The 20716-nt window shown below is 45.9% G+C and overlaps 1 protein-coding gene across 8 annotated transcripts in view; it reads right to left on the bottom strand.

Annotated features, from left to right (window-relative positions):
- ECHDC1 (ethylmalonyl-CoA decarboxylase 1) overlaps positions 1-17528 on the bottom strand; it is a 49024-nt gene extending 31496 nt beyond the window's left edge. For 5 of the 8 annotated variants that reach the window (XM_075414094.1, XM_075414093.1, XM_075414098.1 and 2 more), the window contains exons 1-3: positions 16219-16896; positions 8654-8875; positions 3725-3867 (exon numbers count right to left, since the gene is read on the bottom strand). In XM_075414094.1, the coding sequence (XP_075270209.1) occupies positions 3725-3867; positions 8654-8875; positions 16219-16228 (375 nt within the window). In that variant the 5' untranslated portion in view covers positions 16229-16896. Of the gene's footprint in view, positions 1-3724; positions 3868-8653; positions 8876-16218; positions 16897-16921; positions 17131-17263; positions 17397-17419 lie in introns of those variants that run through there. The other 3 variants (XM_075414099.1, XM_075414100.1, XM_075414101.1) reach the window with 3 other exon arrangements.
- Positions 17529-20716: the final 3188 nt, after the last annotated feature.

The following is a 20716-nucleotide window of genomic DNA, read 5'->3' as shown; positions in this document are numbered from 1 at the left end:
TCCAGAGAAGGAGACTCCACCACCTCCCTGGGCAGCCTGTTCCAGTGCTCCATCACCCTCAGAGGGAAGAAGTTCCTCCTCATGTTCAGGTGGAACTTCCTGTGCCTCAGTTTGTGCCCATTGCCCCTTGTCCTGTCACTGGGCACCACTGAAAAGAGCTTGGCCCCATCCTCCTGACACCCACCCTTCAGATATTTATAAGCATTTATTAGGTCCCCTCGCAGCCTTCTCTTCTTCAGGCTGAACAAGCCCAGCTCCCTCAGCCTCTCCTCGTAGGGGAGATGTTCCAGTCCCCTCACCATCCTCGTAGCCCTCCGCTGGACTCTCTCCAGTAGCTCCCCATCTTCCTTGAACTGGGGAGCCCAGAACTGGACACAGTACTCTAGATGAGGCCTCACCAGGGCAGTGTAGAGGGGAAGGAGAACCTCCCTCGTCCTGCTGGCCACGCTCTTCTTGATGCACCCCAGGATCCCATTGGCTTTCTTGGCAGCCAGGGCACACTGCTGGCTCATGGTTAACCTGTCGTCCACCAGGACACCCAGGTCCCTCTCTGCAGAGCTGCTCTCCAGCAGGTCCACCCCAAGCCTGTACTGGTGCATGGGGTTGTTCCTCCCCAGGTGCAGGACCCTGCACTTGCCCTTGTTGAACCTCATCAGGTTCCTCTCTGCCCAGCTTTCCAGCCTATCCAGGTCACGCTGAATGGCAGCACAGCCTTCTGGTGTATCTACCACACCTCCCAGTTTGGTGTCATCAGCAAACTTGCTGAGGGTACATTCTAACTCTTCATCCAGGTCGTTGATGAAGAAGTTAAACAAGGCTGGGCCCAGTACTGACCCCTGGGGGACACCACTTGTCACCAGCCTCCAACTAGATTCAGCGCCGCTGATGACAACCCTCTGAGTTCTGCCATTCAGCCAGTTCTCTATCCACTTCACCGACCACTCATCCAGCCCACACTTCCTCAGCTTCCCCAGGAGGATATCATGGGAGACTGTGTCGAAAGCCTTGCTGAAGTCCAGGTAGACAACATCCACGGCTCTCCCTTCATCTACCCAGCCAGTCATGTCATCGTAGAAAGCTATTAGATTGGTCAGGCATGATTTCCCCTTGGTGAATCCATGCTGACTACTCCTGATAACCTTCTTTTCTTCCACTTGTTTGATGATGGCCTCCAGGATAAGCTGCTCCATCACCTTTCCTGAGCTGGAGGTGAGGCTGACTGGCCTGTAGTTCCCTGGGTCCTCCTTCTTGCCCTTTTTGAAGATTGGAGTGACATTGGCCTTTCTCCAGTCCTCGGGCACCTCTCCTGTCCTCCAGGACCTCTCAAAGATGATGGAGAGTGGCTCAGCAATGACATCCACCAGCTCCCTCAGCACTCGTGGGTGCCTTCCATCGGGGCCCATGGATTTGTGGACGTCCAGATCGCTTAAGCGATCCCTCACACAGTCCTCCTCAACCAAGGGAAAGTCGTCCTCTTTGTAGGCTTCTTCTCTTACCTCCGGGGCCTGGGATTTCTGAGAGCCAGTCTTAGCACTGAAGACTGAAGAAAAGAAGGCATTCATTAGCTCTGCCTTCTCTGCATCCTCCGTCACCAGGACACCCGCCTCATTCAGCAGCGGCCCCACATTGTCCCTAGCCTTCCTTTTGCTGCTGATGTAGTTGAAGAAGCCCTTCTTGTTGTTTTTGACATCCCTTGCCAGCTTCAATTCCAGATGGGCCTTGGCCTTCCTCGTCGCATCCCCGCATGCTCTCACCACGTTTCTGTACTCTTCCCAAGTGGCCTGCCTCTCTTTCCACATTCCATGGACCTTTCTCTTCTGCCTGATCTCTGCTAGAAGCTCCTTGTTTAACCATGCAGGTCTCCTGCCTCCTTTGCTCGATTTGTTTCTCAGGGGGATGCATTGCTCCTGTGCATGGAAGAAGTGTTGTTTAAAGAGCGACCAGCACTCATGGACCCCCCTGCCTTCGAGAGCCCTGGCCCACGGGATTCCTCCCAGTAGCTCCTTGAAGAGGGCAAAGTCAGCCCTCCTGAGGTCCAGGGTTTTGATCCTGCTTATCGCCCTGCTTCCTCCACGCAGGATCCTGAACTCGACCATTTCACGGTCACTGCAGCCGAGTCTACCTCCGACCTTCACATCCTCCACCAGTCCCTCCTTGTTTGTTAACACAAGGTCCAGCAGCGTGCCTTTCCTTGTTGGTTCCTCCACCACTTGCATCAGAAAGTTATCATCGATGCTCTGTAGGAACCTCCTGGATTGCGCCTGCCTAGCTGTATGGTCTTCCCATCTGATGTCAGGGTGGTTGAAGTCCCCCATGAGAACCAGGGCCTGTGACTGTGAGGCTGCTTGCAGCTGCCTGTAGAAGGCCTCATCAACCTCCTCCTCCTGGTCAGGTGGCCTGTAGTACACACCCACCGTAATGTCACCCTTATGAGCCTGTCCCTTAATTCTAACCCACAAGCTTTCAACTTGTTCCTCATTTGCCCCCAGGCCAAGCTCAATGCATTCTACTTGCTCCCTCACATACAGAGCAACTCCCCCACCTCTCCTTGTTGGCCTGTCTTTCCTAAAGAGTCTGTAGCCATCTATGACAGCATGCCAGTCATGCGAGTTGTCCCACCACGTTTCTGTGATGGCGACCAAGTCGTAGCCGTCCTGCTGTATAATGGCTTCCAGCTCCTCCTGTTTATTGCCCATGCTACGTGCATTGGTGTAAACACACTTGAGCTGTGCTGTCAATCTCACCCCTGGCCTTGGCACGCCAAGCCTATGCTCATCCCTAGTGAGCTGGGCAATATCCCCTTCCCCCTTCGAACCTAGTTTAAAGCCCTCTCAGTGAGCCCCGCCAGCTCGTGGCCAAGAATACTTTTTCCCCTTTGAGATAGCCGAGTTTCACCTGTCGCCAGCAGGCCCACTTCTTGAGTTGGTGTTCTTATTGGAATGTTCAACTAAAACTAACTTGCATGGGCAAATCCTGAAACTTGAAATGGACACAAAAAAGCACCAGGATGCCATTTAACACAACTGCAAACCAGGAGGTAAGAGCAGCACAGGAAAGGTCCCCCTCCCCTGCAGCTGACAAAGTCCCATTTCACCTATTGCCAAGAACCATCTGTTACCCCATAAAAAGGACGACAGCTCATGTGAAAGTTGTCAAGACAAGCTGGCATGAGTGAAAAACTGCCATCAGACCTTGATCTCTTCAGCCCCACAGTTACGCACAACTTGCCCGACTGGACTACATGATCAATGTCAAAGCTCTACAGCACAAGAATTGCAGCCGTCCTTCCATATTATGCAGGTCCAAGCACAGCTTTGACAAAATTGAAACCTTTCTGTAACAGCACCCATGCCACTTAACCTTGGTTTTGACTTTATAATGTATGAGAAATCATTACTTGTATCTGCTTTTAAAGGTCAAACTACTGAAGCACAGTTTATTTGATGTGTAAATTCACCATACACTGCTCTCAGAAACTGAAATGACATTTTTAAAAGAAAAGGCTAAAAAGAATATGTAATGTAGGAACACAGTGTTACGAATCAATTACAGTAACACTGTAATTGCCATGGCTTAAAGGGTCTGCCACCATTTTTTGAACCATTCTGTGACTTGCATGTAAAATTGCAGCAGAAGCACAGTGCAACACCTCTGTCTGAAAGGGATCTCGGAATATCAGAAAGCTGATTTTTCTTCAGAAACTTCAACTCATACCACTACTTGCCTGGGAGTTGGCTATTGCTTTGACAGCATTCAAATCCGATCCTGAGCAAAAGGTGTTTCCTGCACCATAGATGATAAGGCCTTTGCCATCCTTCCAGTTTTCCAGTTCGGTTACCCTCTCCTGGAGTTCTAGCATCATAGTGCCTGTCACAAGAAGGGAGAAGCAAAATTTATTATCATCACTATGTTTTACATTACATTTTTCACTACCAAAACCAAGCTCTCCTTAGTAAGTGATGGTCTTGAACACACAAGGGAAAGCACCACCACAAAAACCCACACGCAAGCACTGATACATGTTTTTCCTCAAAGATGCACTTCCTGAAATTCTGATGCATATTCTGCAATTTGTGTTACACTCACAAAAAAAAAAAAAAAAAAAGGCGGCAAGGAGGCAAGCATAAACTTTACCTGATGCATTCTTGTTTGCAGGTATTCAGGCAGGACACATGAACTTATACATGTATCTATCCAGATCTGTCTGTCTAGTCATTCTGATACTACTGTCATTTCACTCTGCCCAAAGAGCTGTCAGAGTACAGAAAAGAATCATGTGCAAGCTGGGTTCAAGGTATGACCAGTCAATAAAAAGATTCCTAAAAAAAAGCTGAAGAGCAAACCATGTTGGAGGCCAATGACATTTAGAAGTGTTCATCCAAAACAAAATAAAAATATATTTTAAAATAGGAGGAAAGTGCCTTTTATCTTCTAGAAGGACAAGGAAAAAAACTATCATTCTAAAACACCTTTGATTCCCTCCCTGGTACCTTTCTAGAAAGGCTCTCTTTACAAAGTATATCCTGGGCTCCAAATGTATGGATTGTACAGTAGCTGCTTTCTACTTCTGGCTTAAACATAGTATTCTTGTATGTCCACATAAGTACCCTTCCTGATGTAGAACCCTAAAAACTCCTGTTTCTAGAGCTCGTCCTAGAATGCAGCATCTTCCACACCAACTGAGCTTACCCAGCATTAATTAAAAGCTCTTCCTGTCTGAATGCCTATGACTCTTGTTCAGTTATATTCTTAAGAGAAAACATTTACAGCAACTGATTTTGGAAAGCAGCCTACATACAGGCTGATGACACCCTCAGCTTTATCCTCGTTTGACAAGACTTTAGATGGACAGGCCTACCTTCTTCAGATAGAAATTCCACCTTAGGCTTGGTCTCAGCCACTAAAATACCACAATTTTATAATGTTCCCGAGGAGGGCAACAATTAAGTGGACATTACATATTATATACCAAAATGACATTGGGTTGTTTTTTTTCCACTGTCAGGTCCAGACTACGATTCTTTAACAAATCCCAGCACTTTTACCAGTTCCTTTCCCTTCTGTATTTATAATTTGGTCATCCTTCTTGCGTGTTGCACATTACATTTGCTTTCACTGAATTTCACCTTGTTGATCTTCGTCTCTTTGTAGCAGTTAAGATCACTTTCAATTCCACTCCTCTGCTCCAAATAATAATCTTTTCGCAAGTTCTCCCAATTTGGGGTCATCTGACAATTTCAGCAGTTCACCTTCTATTCCACCATCCAAGCCATGAATAAAAATACTGAGCAGAACTACACCTAGATGAGATTTTTGTGGGTTTTCACCTGAAATGCTTTTTCAACCTGACAGTACCCTCAACAATGATTTTTCTGCAAATGCTGTTGTATAAACAGGTGTGCATCAAACCCATGGATTTCACTTCTTGCATATTATCCAAGTTTTCTTACAAAAAAGGTACTTGGGCTGGCATCCAAGCTTTGTGAGAGTGAAGACACAGCACAACCACTGTGATGCTTTTAATAATCAAAGCAGCAAGGTACTGAAGACTCTTTCCACAGAATATTCCAAGCCAAAAATCTAGTTAACTGAAAAACGGAGTTTACAAAAATGAACTGTATGAGCAAGCTACATGCAACAGCAGGGGACAAGAGACACTGGCCAGAGCCTGTTCTGTCCTCCTGGGAGACAATTCCTTCCATTACTGACAACACTGAACTGTTATTTTACTGATCGACATAGTCCATGACATTTGATATAATGATGAGGACACAATACTAACGCAAATCCTCATTCTGGCAGTCTTTGTCGTTCAGTATTTGATACCAGCAAGCTCATGCTCTTCACAGAACTAAATCTACTTGGAATAATAAATTTGTTTGCGTCTTAATTATAATCTGAGAATAAATGCTTTAAAGTCAATTCTAGAAAATAAAATATCATTATTATTTAATTCCTGCAGGCTGACTTCCTTCACTTTTAAATTAAGTTCAGCTTTAGTTCAGCAAGAGGTTGGGCTGCTGAAATTTGTTCCATCAGGCTTAAACTGACATTATGAGCATTTGTTTCCAAAGAGACCATTTCAAACAGTTGGCTATCAGATTCCAATTAAGAAGAGAAAAAAAGGCATAACAGCCTCCACATTGCCCATTAGCAATTTGCCAACAATTTTGTTCTGCTTTTGGTTCCATGAGTTGCTCAAGCTTAGAATAAACATAATTCCTTTGAGATAAAAAGCTGCTGTGTAAAGTAAATGCCTGGCAAATAAGATTTCTCTCAACAATTTAATGATGTTTTGCAGCTTTCTAAAGGAAGCATACATGTATATATAAATTCACATCTGCCACTATCCAGAAGCTCTGAGACACAGAATAAACAAAATTTATTGGGGGGAGGGGAGGATATCTACAGGCTGTGGCTGATGAAAGCACCCAGGTCTTACTGGGGCAATTTAGGGGTTGCACATCCCATCCCTTTTCATACTTCTCCTGAAGGATTTTACTTGATGCACTACAAAAGGAAAAGGATCAAGTCCTTGCTAGTTCCTCAGCAACTATGGTTTACAGACAGTAATGTTAAAATGAAATGAAGAGCAGTATCCATTAATATGCCATACTATCCACCGCAGTGGGCAAGAGGACAGCATGATTTTGCTTCTACTGTCCCTCCTGTAACAACAAAAGTCCCTGCAGAGGTGCACAGCAGAAAGAAACAGTAATCTCTTGAACCACCATAGTAAAATATTCCAAAGCAAATTTTTGTGGCTATTACCTAGGAAAATAGAGTACTGCTTTCTACAGGGCTCTACATACTACTGTAAAATAGAACTGCCTGATCCCATGGCTCATTTGTTCTGTGCTAATCACGGTCTGCAACAGACAGAACTATAAATTTCCTCATGGACTTTTGTAGCTCCTCTTTGCTACCAGAGATCTAATTCACATACACTAATAATTTATTTTCACAGCAGTCCTATAAGGAGAAGAGATTATTTTACAGACCACTAACTGAGGCAGTGAGAAAATATGTGCTAATTTTGGGTGCTCAACTTCAGACGTGTGATATGATTTCAGTACATTAACATTATATAGCACTTCATATAGTCAAAGCACAGCTACCAGCAGCCTAAATAGCAGCTGCAACTGCTCTGCACTTCAACAAATCAGTTCTGAGCCCCTTCTGCCAAGCACCCAGGAAACGAGGAACATAGCTGTAAGGTTCTAGGAAAGTTTAGTTTAAGCAATTTGACTTGTATTACATCTGATCTCCATAGCAGACTGGGCTTTATCTGTCCTTTCTCCTTCTGCTATTACCTCTTATTCCTCATGCCCCTTTCAACTTCCACAATGAATAAGCTAAGAATACACAGTCCACAAGCTGTACCTTGCACAGCTCTATTTTGAGTCAAAAATCAATGTGTAGAAAAAGAGGAAACAATGATGTAATGATGATAGTATAATAACACATACACTGACAGGGAGGCATTCAGAAAGACAACCTCCATGCTAACACCTTTTAGCTACAACTTCTCAAATTAGGTAACGATTACATACAGGAGCTTTTAAATGGAAACAAAAACAGCAGACAGATCTAGATGCATTACCACTAATTCTGTTGTTCGGTTAGATTCTCTTCCTTTCAGCTAACAAGCATTAGTGGAAGGAGTAGATTGACATTCTCTATATAAACAGCTCTGTGCTTTGCTAGTGGGTTGCAAACATATATGCTGACAGCAAAGGAACAGTGAGAACTGGGCAGGGAAACAGAACAGCAAAAAGAAAATAACAAGATGACACAAATGTATCCATTTTAAAATACTAAGAGATAAAGGCATTCCTACGGTAAAGGCTTATGCACAGCCCAAGCTCTGGCAGATGCAGACCCTCAACCTGTGCCACTTATGTCTGAACAGAACAGCATAAATTGGAATATTCTAGACAGTTAAGACAGCAAATATACCTATTTTGGAGATTAAAAACCTCTCATAACAGAGGATTAGCAAAATAGGTCACTTGGTTTTGATAGCCAAGTATTGTCCAGTGTAAAAGCATATTAAACAGATTCCTGATCTGCAACAGCTGAGAATACTCAGATCATCTGATCTTTAATTAACCAGTCACTGGTATCTAAGACATAAGGCAAATGAAGAAGAAAGGGAAGCCAGCTTGGGAAAAAGACCAAATTACAGAAGCTTAAGTTACAGGGAAAACTTTGGGTAAAGAGCAAAGAATTAACTTCACCCTTTCTACACCACCTACAAAACAAAGATGGTATCTTCCCACCCCCATAAAAATACCCGATATGTTTCCAGAGCAGCAGAGACAAAACGAAAGGAGATACAAGAAAGAGCACAGCAGCAGAATTGTGCTGACTGAAAAAAAAAAAGAGGGGAAGAAGCATGTTCTGCCAGACAGTCCCTGTGTCACTGAGAATTTCTTACATTCTTACGACATTTATGGCAAACCATATATACAGATCAACCATATATGCAGAACAGTGGGCATCTGCTGCACATCTGAACAGAACTAAACATTCCTTCTTTTAACTAAGGAATGGCAAGGCATAGCTTTTCATTTTGTTTAGACAAAACGCTAAAATGAGTAACTGAAGGAAAAAAAACAAGACACCAGTAACCCCATCAACTAATTAATACCTGTAAAAGCATTCATTAGCTTCGGGTTGTTCAAAGTAAGTATTCCAATGCCATTGTCTTCTTTGGAAAGGTTAATGGATCCACCAGCAAACTGCTGAAGTTTCTTCTTTATCAATTCTTCCTCATAGCCATGAGCACTGTTATACAGTAACGCTCTTCTCTGTTGTAGTATCCTTTCCTTTGTAGTTTGAAGTAAGCTCTTCCACAGAGAAATGGCCATTTCTGGAAATAAACAGGTGGGGGAAAAAAATAAATCAGGAAATTTCCTCTGAAATCCACCTCGGTCCTCTGACAGAGAGGGAAGCAGGACAGCAGAAACTAATGTAAAGGTGATACAATCATAAAAGTCTACAGAAACCAATGCAGACAGTATTTGTAAAATTTTTAGTTTAAATCTACTCTCACAAAGTCAATAGGAAGAGTTTTATGAAGTGATTTTAGTAATTAAGCCAGAAATTAGCATATTTTAAAATCCTTTCTTGTACAAATAATCCAAAAGTATTTGTGTGCAGAACATGAGAGGCTCAAGAACAGTGGTAAGATGCTTACGTATTCCATTAGACCAACTTACTCTGTACTAATCTTCCAAATCCTCCCTCACCCCTCCCCCTTAGGAAATGCCCAAACCCCACACCTATGTTGGAGAAAAATCCTACCAAAACCCCTAGTTTTCAGGATCTGGATCTCCTGCTTTTCTGTAAGCAACTATTACAGCAAGACCTTCCTGAGAGAAATACTTGAGGAACACAAAAGTTAAGAAATGAAGACCATTCCTACACTGAGGTCCTTTCCTTGTCACCTACCTTCATTAACACATTTATCACGCTCCATCTTAAAAGTATGTAGTCTGCCTAGCCACTGGTATCTATATGCTTTTCCCAGTCATTCCAGCAGCACTTTGAATGGATCTCACTTGGACACAGGGCACCAGAATCTGTGCAGTACTCCAAAGGAGGAGGAAAAGGGTACAACAGTAGTATATATTGAGCAGCACACTTGCCTATTATACAGGTACATACTATTGGCAAACTATTTCTATGTATCAGTACACCCATGGCTTATTCCTCCCCTATTTCCACTCTACAATGTATGACTACATATCAGGAAATAACAAGAAAATCATTATCAAATATTATTCTTGATTTGTGGCTCTGTCTTATTTTATTCACTCTGGAAAACGGTCTACTGGAGAAAGTGATTTACAAGTGATTCAAAAGAAATGGGGCAAAGCCTGAACTGGAGACAGCTGATCTGAAAAAGAAGTCATCTTAGAAGCCACTCGGAGTGGGAATCAAAAGAACCCTCACAGGACTCAGATAAAGGTTTGTTATATTTAAATCTTGCAATTTGCTAGACTACTCCTAGCTTTGACACAATCCCCTTTTTAATAGATACAGCTGTTCAGAAGATATGGTAGATGTTCCATTTTTTTGGAGAACTGAGAAAAGACCATCTTTGTTTCTTAATTATATCTGGCAGAAACAAGATTCTTTCAAAATTGGCACGGAGCTCCTGGAAAGTTTTTCTGAGGTGAACCCAGAACACAAACATATTCACTGAGACAGAATTTGGCGACAGCTATATTTTATGCCACTTTCAGGGCATCTCACAGTTTAGAGACTCCAAATTTTTAAAACACTTCATACACACACATGAACAAGCAAACACACATTAAAAAAACACACACATTTAGTTTATAATGAAAGAAGTGAACACCTGTCAGGTGTACACTTCTTTTGTCTCTAGCTGCACCATCCCACACTAAAGTGGAAAATGCTTCTGCTGGGGCAGGTATAATCCTCACCGAAACAGAGGAGGACTTTGCACAGCGATGACATTATGGGATGCGGAGGAGTATGCATTGTACCAGGCAATTTCAAAGAGAGACGCCTATGCCAGTAGATTCATACCTGTCCTGACACATTGCATAAACCAACACAGCACTACCTCACAAGTTCAACACAAGGAAACCAGTAACGCCTACACGAAACTACGCATTATAAGGTCATTGTGGTGGGCTGACCCCGGCTGGACACCAGGCACCCACCAAAGCTGCTCTATCATTCCCCTCCTCAGCTGGACAGGGGAGAAAAAATACAATGAAAGGCTCGTGGGTCGAGATAAGGACAGGGAGAGATCACTCACCAATTACTGTCACAGGCAAAACAGACTCATCTTGGGGAAAATTAATTTATTACCAATCAAATCAGAGTAGGATAATGAGAAATAAAAACTAAATCTTCAAAACACCTTCCTCTCACCCCTCCCTTCTTTCCCGGCTTAACATTATTCCTGATTTTCTCTAGCTCCTCCCCCCCCCCCCCCCCCCCCCAGCCAGCAGTACAGCGGAACAGGGAATGGGGGCTGCAGTCAGTTCATCACACGTTGTCTCTGCCGCTCCTTCCTCCTCAGGGCCAGGACTCCTCACACCTTTCCTCTGCTCCTGCATGGGGTCCCTTCCATGGGAGACAGCCCTTCATGAACTTCTCCAAAGTGGGTCCTTCCCATGGGGTGCAGTCCTTCAGGAACAGGCTGCTCCAGCACGGGGTGACAACCTGCTCCAGTGTGGGCTTCTCTCCACAGGTCCTGGCAGGAGCCTGCTCCAGCGCGGGCTCCCCATGGGGTCACAGCCTCCTTCAGGCATCCACCTGCTCCGGCGTGGGGTCCTCCACGGGCTGCAGGTGGATATCTGCTCCACCATGGACCTCCATGGGCTGCAAGGACAGCCTGCCTCACCACGGTCTTCTCCATGGGCTGCAGTGGAATCTCTGCTCTGGCACCTGGAGCACGTCCTCCACCTACTTCACTGACCTTGGTGTCTGCAGGGCAGTTTCTCTCACACAGTCTCACTACCCCATCCTGCTGCAAATTGCCATTATGTAGGGTTTATTCCCCATCTTAAATGTGTTATCACAGAGGCACTACCACCGTCGCTGACTGGCTTGTCCTTGGCCAGCGGCAGGTCCCTCTTGGAGCCAGCTGGCATTGGCTCTACCGGACACATGAGAAACTTTCAGCAGCTTCTCACAGAAGCCACCCCTGTAGCTCTCCTGCTACCCAAACTTTGCCATGCAAACCCAATACAGTCATACACACTGGAACAGATAAGGGGATCATTTTTTAACATCTGGTGAGACACTTTGAAGGGTCTTCTGAGTTCCTTACTAAATTAAAGGTTTTAATCTGTCACAATCAACTTTTCTACACTCAAGTGAAAACTAATAAAACTAATTAAAATTTAATCAAGTTAAAAATCTGATTGAATACCAGATTCACTACTGCTTAAATAACATCACTTAACTGCTGCTGCACCCCAGTACTCTCCATCTATGTACATTCTCATATCTGCAACATTTCAGCCATCACCCTGCAGAGCTTTAAAATGGCTTCTCTTGGTAAAATTTTATCGAAGAGTGAAAACAGGTTTCCAAAACTCATTTCTCAGCTAAATGATTCTTTTTATATTCAGGCTCTTAGAAGAGAAACCGCCTTCCATTTTCTCTAAAACTTCAGCAGTCATTCCTCAGCACACATTCATGCAACAAAACTTTCCATCCAGTTACTGGTTTTTCCTCAGGAGAGAACAAACATTAAAAACACGGGTAGTGCAGGCTCTCATTGCAAAGTGTACCTCCCAATTTTTAGCGAATACAAAGCCTCCCCAATCCTCATAAGAAGATAGACTAAATTCTCCAGGAAGCCACGATGATTAGCTCGAAAGCAAAGAAAAAAACCGTCTGTTCTGTTAACCTAACTCTCTGCCAAATTATACTTCTTTGATCACCTCTATACTACCTAGATTTCACATGTCAAAAACCGTACAGAGCAAAACAGACTTAAGATATGGAAATTTTATTCCACCAAAAAAAGAGCCTGTCATTTTCAGCTGCGTGGTTATATGCATTAACAGCTCTTTAATATTATCACTATGGTAATAAAAAGCATCAGCAAGTGCGGGATTAGAAAACAAATCGGACACCGCTGCCTGCTGATCATGACTCACGATTAATGACTCATGCAAGGTATTATCATTGAACTATTTTCTTTAAAACCATTTCTTACAGTACAGGTCAGTACCCAGTACTTTTTCAATAAAAACAAGATTACTTTTAACAGCTCAGTCTGAGAAAGCCAGCCACTCAGGAAAAGCATGATATTTAAGCTACAGCTCTCTCAAAGTAAAGGGATTTCTGCTGATTTCTGACAAACAACATTCAAAATTTCAATCAGTACGGAGCACTCACAATCCACGGCATGACTGAAATATTGATTTTATGTACTGTAATTGAAAGCAGAGCAAGACAGAGATGTTGCAGTAATTCGCACAATGTTGTAGGACAAGTCAAGAGACATCTATTACATTAAAAAATCCAGATTTTCAGTTTAACATAATCACACCTATTTAGAGACACTTTGAGAAACTAAGCCTTAGTCTCATTTTAAAGTTAGACATGCTATACCCATTAACATCTGTAGCACAGACAGTTTGCGCATGGTTTTTATCGTGAAACAAATTCTGACACTACAGAAATAACGAACATTGCGGCAATTAACATCTTTCAGATGTTTTAAGAAGTGCTACAGCTTTACGTATCACTGGTGACAACTAAGAGATGGGCCGATAGCATGGATATCAATAGTTGTTCATCCCACAGTAATTGTACCTCTTACACAAAACAACAGTTTAAATCCCATTTGGCACTCCAATGTGTGCTGGAGTTCACAGCACCCTTGCCTGTGGGCTAGCAGATTGTGGGTTAATATGAAGGTGACAAAGGGCAGCACTTCAGTATCAAAGGAATGACATGCATTATGCAAGAGCAATACATGTATCTACATGCAGGCACTCACACACAATGTAAGTACTTTTGTGCATGAATATGTATCAGAGGCCTTCCGAAAGCCTCTGGTAACTGCCTAGGTAAAATTCAGCTCTCACAATTTTAATAAAAAAATAATAGGGATAACATCACCACCAATATTCCCTAACTAAGCAGATTCTTTGTGAAACTAACAAACTCCAACTCTTGAACAACAGTTATTGGCCCTTGCCGTTCGCCACTCCTCTGTCGCAACCCCAGTTTTCCCTCTTTAAACACGCTGTATCAAACAGCACCTCCAGCAATGCTGCCAGTTGCAATTGCCAGCAAGCATAAAGACAGCCGGCCAGAGCACTGGGGTAAGGAATGTAGCAAGCAACCTCCCGGACGGGGAGAAGAACCAAGGCACACCAGAGAACTGGACGTCGGGAGCCCAAACGAGCATCTGAGCTGCATGCACAAACATGAAACGCTGCACTGCAGAGTAGCTACACAGAAATTATCAGCAAGCTGAAATTCCAGCAGGTAAAAACCAAACTCAAAGACAGTGCCTGACTTACTGACACAAGTCAGGGAAAAAGAAAACAGGGAGAAAGATGCAGGGATGCGTTTTCAACACGTCAGGGAAATAAGTGTGCCCTTTTACCTGGGGCAGGGTGATGTGCAGGTACAGACTTGCAAGTCACCTGCAAAAAAAAAAATCAGCCGAATTTCTGGTTTTGGATGAAGGTATTCTGAGATAAAGTGTAGCAGAAATAAAGGGATCCAACGTACAAAATCCACAAAAGAAATCTGTGAGAGAAGAAAATACTCAAATGACATAACAAAAAAACAATTAGAGGGGCACTTTTGTGACACTGCCAAAGGCATCAAAGGCGGCTAACAGGTCAAGAAGCACAGAAGAACTTGACGTGATGAAGACCTTCAGCAGCTGCAGTTTCAGCGACAAGCACAGAAGTGCGAAGACAGAGCGTGGAGAAAGCGACAGACGTGAACTGAAGACGATGACGAGGTGATTCACAGTTCAGCCCTGCGTGCGTGCCTTACTGGTCACTGCAGGAGGCATTCATCTGTACTAGAGAGCAGCGCGCGTGACTGTCGGACGTTGCACTGGGCTCCTGCAGTGACTGACCAGTGAATGGAAAGCGAGTGGTGACCCAGTGCTGAGGACTGGCACAACTGACCCAGCAACGTGAAAGCAGACAAAACAGCAGAGAGTGAATGAGAAATATAACTAAAGCATGAAAATAGTCCATTTGTACAAAAAAATAAGTAGGCTGAAAATCATTATCATCAACTGACTGGAACCTGGGACAGTGGGCTGGTGGGTGACTGGGGGGGGTGAGAACAAAAAAGAAAATAAATTCCAGCATTTGATGGAGAGAAGGAATTCAGAAACAGCAAGATCAAAGGGGGCCAGCCTGGATGCAAATCAAGACAAGAGCATGGCTCTCGCAGCAAAGACGAGTCACTGGGACTCTGCCTTTAGACGCAAGAAAGGTGTAGGAGAAAGGTCTCACCGGCAGGGTTCCTCCCCAGCACTGGTTCAGCAAGCCACTGTTGCCAGCTGCTTGTCACCACCCCTCACCTGAAGGTTACAGAGCCCTCCATCTAACTCATCCACTTATGCATCTCTCCTTTCCTTCAGCGACGCGTGGGTTAGGTTAACTTAAATACCTTACCTGACAGGTTCTTCCCACTCTAGTAACTACCAGCTCAGGCAAGCCGAGGGCAGTCACCTCTCCAGCTGGCTTTCCTTCGGCTGGAAGAAAGCAGCCAGCAGATCTTAAGCATGCTAAGGGATGGGCAGCAGAAAACCTACTGAACAAAGCGTAACTTACAAACACAGGAACTAAACCAAGCTTGCGAAATTCTGCCTCCCCAAGAAGGAAAACGCTCCTCCTCTATGGCATCTCTACACAAAACAGAACTCCTACCAAGTTCAACAGGAGCCGCCCCAAGCTCACGCCCTTCTTGAGACACGGTAGCTCTCAAACTCGCTGAAACCAGTTCAGATTTTCAGTACATTGTCTCTGGTACCTACGCTGTAGACAAATCAGGTGTAATCAAGTCCCTCCAGTTCAGTGTGAAGATACTTCAAGAGCTTTGCGACTCCTCTAAAAGCAGGCTTTAGAAGTAGCTGGTATTACAACAGACAGGTTTTTTTTTAGCCTCTGTTATTGTTGAGAAGTGAACAAAAAGTTTGAGCCTTGTAGTTTCTAGGTATCAGCATTAGAAACAACATTTACCTGTCCAGAAGCTGAGAGAACAAGAAGTGACATGTCCAAATTAACTGAAATGGCTTCCAATCACACACATGTGAAATAAAAAAAAAATTGTGGGAAAAAAAAAACTTTTAACATTTTAAGTAAAAACCCTTCTTGTTTGTGGTTTCCGCTTTAAGCTGGCTCACTCTTTACACCTATCTTCTGCTTCTCTCTTTTTTTCCTTCTTTTCTCATTGTTTCTGAGCAGCTCAATTCTGAGGATAGCAAGCTCTGTATTTTCCAAATTATTTGTTCTTTGTTTAGTTTTGTATTTTTTAATGGTCCCTGCAGGCTAAGATTCAGACGTGAACTCTCTGATCCTAACCAATTACATTCTCTTTTAATCACATTTTAATTATTTTGAAGACCTAGTAAACAAATCACACAGAAACATACCGAAGTCCAGTGAAAAACAATGGCATTCAAGGATACAAAAGAGCTGACAAAAGAAGTGTTTATATAAATACACATGACACTACCTAAAAACATTTGATTTCAGTCACACAGGGAGTACAAGATCTTGAGTTTCACAGCAGAGGTGAGAGCAAGAATCTGTTATCTTCCACAAAAAGCACGCAGGCCCTTTATTATTCAGTGCTTTGATCTGACGATGTTCTCTTTGCCTCTGTCAGCAAAGGACCCTCTATAACAGTGACAGAAAACACACTTAAGTTCACATAAAGCTCACTGCCCGCTAAGTGTATTTTAGGCACCTTTAAAACAAACAGATGAGCTACTTCTCGGGAACAGAAACGACCACAACCAACTCACCATTTGCTTTTTCTTCATCAAACCCTAAACCATAAAAAGCGTAAGGATGAATTCATTCTAGCTGCCAACCGCAAATACTGATGCTTTCCCAAGGACTAATTTGCCTTGAAAACTGTAAAATGTTTTGCAGTTTCGCAGTGCTCTGAATTTCACTCAGCATGCTCTCCTTCACTATTGCTCCACCAGTAAATGCTCCTGCCGACAGCAACACCAACACCTCACCCTGATGCCCGAACCGGCCCGCTGCCCGGTGACAGCACAGCGGGACAGCGTGCGGCCTGGCTCCTTGGCCCCACACACTGCATTTCAGGGAGCAAAGGCGTCCAGCATGGCATCACCCCGGGGAAGAACACGACGACTGGAGGGGCTGAGGGGCAACCCCTTCCCCAGCAGGGGTTCCTCGCTGCTGACCTTGCGCAGTGCCAAAACCCCGACACGTTCGCTGCAGCACTCGGTCTGACCTAGGCAAGGGTTCCTGGCACGGACCATTTTCGTTTCTTTACGTATTTTGGATCAACAGCCAAGGGAGCGCTCCGTGCCGAGGGGGGTCGAAGCAGGCAGCGACCGGCTGTTCCCAAAACAAGCCCCGAGGTCTCCGGGCTGAAGCCGAGCAGGAGCGCGCCATTTTCAGGCAGAAGCACCACCGGCCGCTCCAGCTCCAGCACCGGCGAGGCCGCCTCTCCCTTCCCCAGGCACCCACCGCGCCTCCCGCCCGCCCCCGGGCCCGCTCCTCGGCCCGAAGCCCCGGCCTACCCCTGCCCTTGCCCTTCCCCTTCGCCACCGCAGGCCGCAGAGGCCGCAGGCCGCAGAGGCCGCGGACCTCCCCCTCCCCGCGAGCCCTGCGAGGCGCGGGGGAGCCCCGGACGAGCCGGGGGTGGGGGAAGCGGAACCCCGCAGCCGGGCACTGACCTGCCCCCGCCGCTCCCCCTCCCTTCGCCGGGCGGGCGGTGCTGCGGGGAAAGCGGCCCCGCCGGGAACCGCCGCCGCGCCGCGCCGGGCCGGGCCGGGCCGAGCCGGGGCTGCAGCCGCTCTGCCGTGGGGAGCAGCGGGGGCCGGGGTAGCCCCCGGGGCGGAGCGAAGGTGGCTGAAGGGAACGGCGAGGCCGGCTCGGGGCCGGCAGCCGGGCGGGGAGCGGTGTGCTTTGCTCCGCGCCGTAGCCATGGCGTGTCCCCTCCCGGGGGACCCCAGGCACCGAACGCTCGGCCTAAATTTAAGCGGTTTTCCTGCAGAAGCCGCGCGTTGGCTCCAGGGTTGCTGAATGCCACACGAGCAGGTCGTTACTGGTTTCGTTTCCTGCACCGGTAGCCTGCATCGCTCAAAAGCCAGGCCCAGTGTTGCCCATCCACGCCGCCCCACGGAGACACCCGGGCTCCCCACCTCCACCTATAACTATTTTTTAATCCATCAGCACGAGCGTGAGCCCTTCCATCCCGGCCGCCGCCTCCCCAGCCTCGGATGCCGCCCTCCCGCACCCGGGCTCTGGCAGCTGGGCCAAGGTGCCCGGCCAGCGGCGGGCTCCCCCGGCACCGAAAGGGAGCCGTCCTGAAGCTGTGGTTTTGGGTAAACTCACAGCTGCCACAAAATGGCGTTGTCACGCTCAGCCCTGCCTGCTCAGCCCTTCCCCGGGCCGTTGGTTTCCCACTCTGCAGAACGCGTGCTGCCACGCCGTGAGCCGGATCGAGGGAAATAAATGCTCGTTTCAGTGCAGAGCACCTTGTGTATTCAAAACAATACGCAAATATGAGCCAGTCTTCATTACAACGTCCTTGTTAATACACATACATCAGATGACTCATTTTCAAGTCTTTGCAACGTCGCTGAAAGATGTACTCGGAAACACATCTTCTCCACCTTTATTAAAGCTGTTTTTCAACCCAACTGTCAATACAAATGTCCTGAAGTTGGTCTAGTTGATTAAATATTATGATTGAACATGTAGAGGATTTCAATTAATCATACATTTGGAAAAACAAAATCTTTGCGCTCTGAACAGATATTTTTAATTTTGTATTGTTAAGAGAACCCTGTAAGACTATGAAATATTCTAGTCCCAGGTGGCAATATCTTTATACAACAAACGGATTCATTCCCTTATTACAATGCTCCCAGTATAAACAGGAATATTGCAACAGGCGGGCTCGCCTCTTATTTTTCCTCCTGGGTTTACAGAGGAGAGATTTTTCCAGCCCTGCGTTTGTTTCTGGAAAACCTCAGCACCGAGTGAGAAACCTCTGTGAGCGAAGCAGCTCACACCAGGTCCTGCCCCAAGGCCTCATCCCTTTCAGAGCAGAGCAGTGCCCAGACGCGTCCCAGCTACTGCCAAAGCAGGGGACTGGGATGATGGTGGGAAGCTCGTGGTTTTCTAGGGAACATATTGCCACCTAGCAGCGCTTAGAGAAAGTAGCACAAACCTGACCTCCAGTTCCGTGAACACCAATTTGCCTCACTTTTGCTTTTATCGCGTTGTATCGTATACGACATGATGATTAGAATAGGGTGCACTCAGAGTGCAGAATGAGGGTGGTAGGAAAACGAACAGACAAGTGGGATCCTCTTCAAAAACAGACCTGAAAGACCTCTTACAGGTTGTAACTTCCAGCAGGATGGTGACACTAGTCCCTGCATATTTGACTGTACAACAAGACAACAATAAAAAAAAAAAAGAAAGAAGTGAACAATCTTGCAAAGTTTATTATTCAGGCTAATAATCCCTCTGATTTCAGTAACACTTTCTCCTTGCATTGCTAAAGCAGTACTGCCCTAGGAGAGTCAGGTCACCAGCTGAATTATTTAGTATATTCCTATTCCCCATCACCGACCCAGAACCTGGTGACGGTGTACTGGCTCAAAAAGCAATGTCTCGCTCTTGGACCCAAGGCTGCCAGACTGAAATATTGAATTCCAATAGATACAGACCTCCCTGGTGCTATTTTTACAAAGTCCTTTCAGAGCCATGGAACAAACCGATGACAGATCCGGGCTTAGCTCTCAGGAATTATTGGACACTAACCGACACATAACCCCACAGGCAGTTCATAAAGGGTCCCTTGGCTGTAATTTTTAGGAGGCCAAATATCGTCAACTCTGTGTGGAAGTGTAACAGGCTAAAGGATGGCTTAATGCATACTCCAAAGACTAGTTTCACGAAAATAATGCAGATACCTGCATTGTATTTCTAAATTTCTGAAATCTTTCTCAAATTTAGCTTTCTGGATCCAAAATCATGATATTCAATTTATCCTCGCTGCCTAGCCCTGGAGGGTCCCAAATCCCGTTGGTGCCTGGCAGCTGTGATTCATGGGAAGAGACAATTTATACCATGCCTGCTAACAAGACTGCGGCCCCAGCTGTCTCTGCTGTCCCCGCTGCGGATATCTGAAATACCCCTGAGCTGCCGCAGCTTGCTAAACACAGCCCCACACGCCAAGTTAAATTTGGTTTGATTTCATCGGGCAGGGGCTGGCCGGGGACAGGGCAGTCGCCATGCATACCTCAGGACCGCAGCCTTATCAAGCACTCGTTCGTCAGCCCGTCCGCCCCACGAATCGAAGCCACCGGCACGCGAGACTGGGGTTGTTTCCCACACAGGATTTGGTCACTGGACGTGTCTGCAAAGGGCTCGGCTCTTCCCAGGCAGGCACATACCCATCCTACCACGACATGCTGATTTTATGTTCCCTGCCCACATTATTTAAGGGTCTCTGTGAGGAACCAGCAGAGCTGACCCCGGGTTCCACCAAGACACGGCTGGAAGAAGAGCCAGAGAAACACCAGCCTCTGTGGCACAGCACAGGCAGAGCCACCCAGCTGGGCGGAATGCCGTCTCCTGCCCAGGCGAACCAGCTCGTTTCTCTGGGGAAGGCACACTGGTCGGCATGCTGGGCTGTGCTGTGAGGAACCCGAGGGAAAGGAGCCCAGGCCTCCATGCCAGAAGCTGCTTTGCTTGGTGTAGCATGATGAAACATCCATCAGGCCAGAGAGCAGGAGAGGTTCGGCATGGCCGCAGCTTGGTGTTTGCTCACTCTCTCAGTGACTCAGCAAATATTGATGTACTTAAACATTAATAGCTACTTAAGTTACTGCATGCAATATAGAGCGGTTTGAACAGGTAGCGTAAAGCACCTTCTTGCTCTGCAAAGTCCCCTGTCTGGTTATGGCTCGCCACGGGAAGAGTGGGCTCAGTCCAGCCAAAAGGGCCCGCAGACC

Source organism: Opisthocomus hoazin, chromosome 2 (assembly GCF_030867145.1).
Source record: "Opisthocomus hoazin isolate bOpiHoa1 chromosome 2, bOpiHoa1.hap1, whole genome shotgun sequence".
Lineage (NCBI taxonomy): Eukaryota > Metazoa > Chordata > Aves > Opisthocomiformes > Opisthocomidae > Opisthocomus > Opisthocomus hoazin.
Note: the sequence above shows the minus strand (reverse complement) of the source record. Positions and strands in the feature narration are given on the sequence as shown.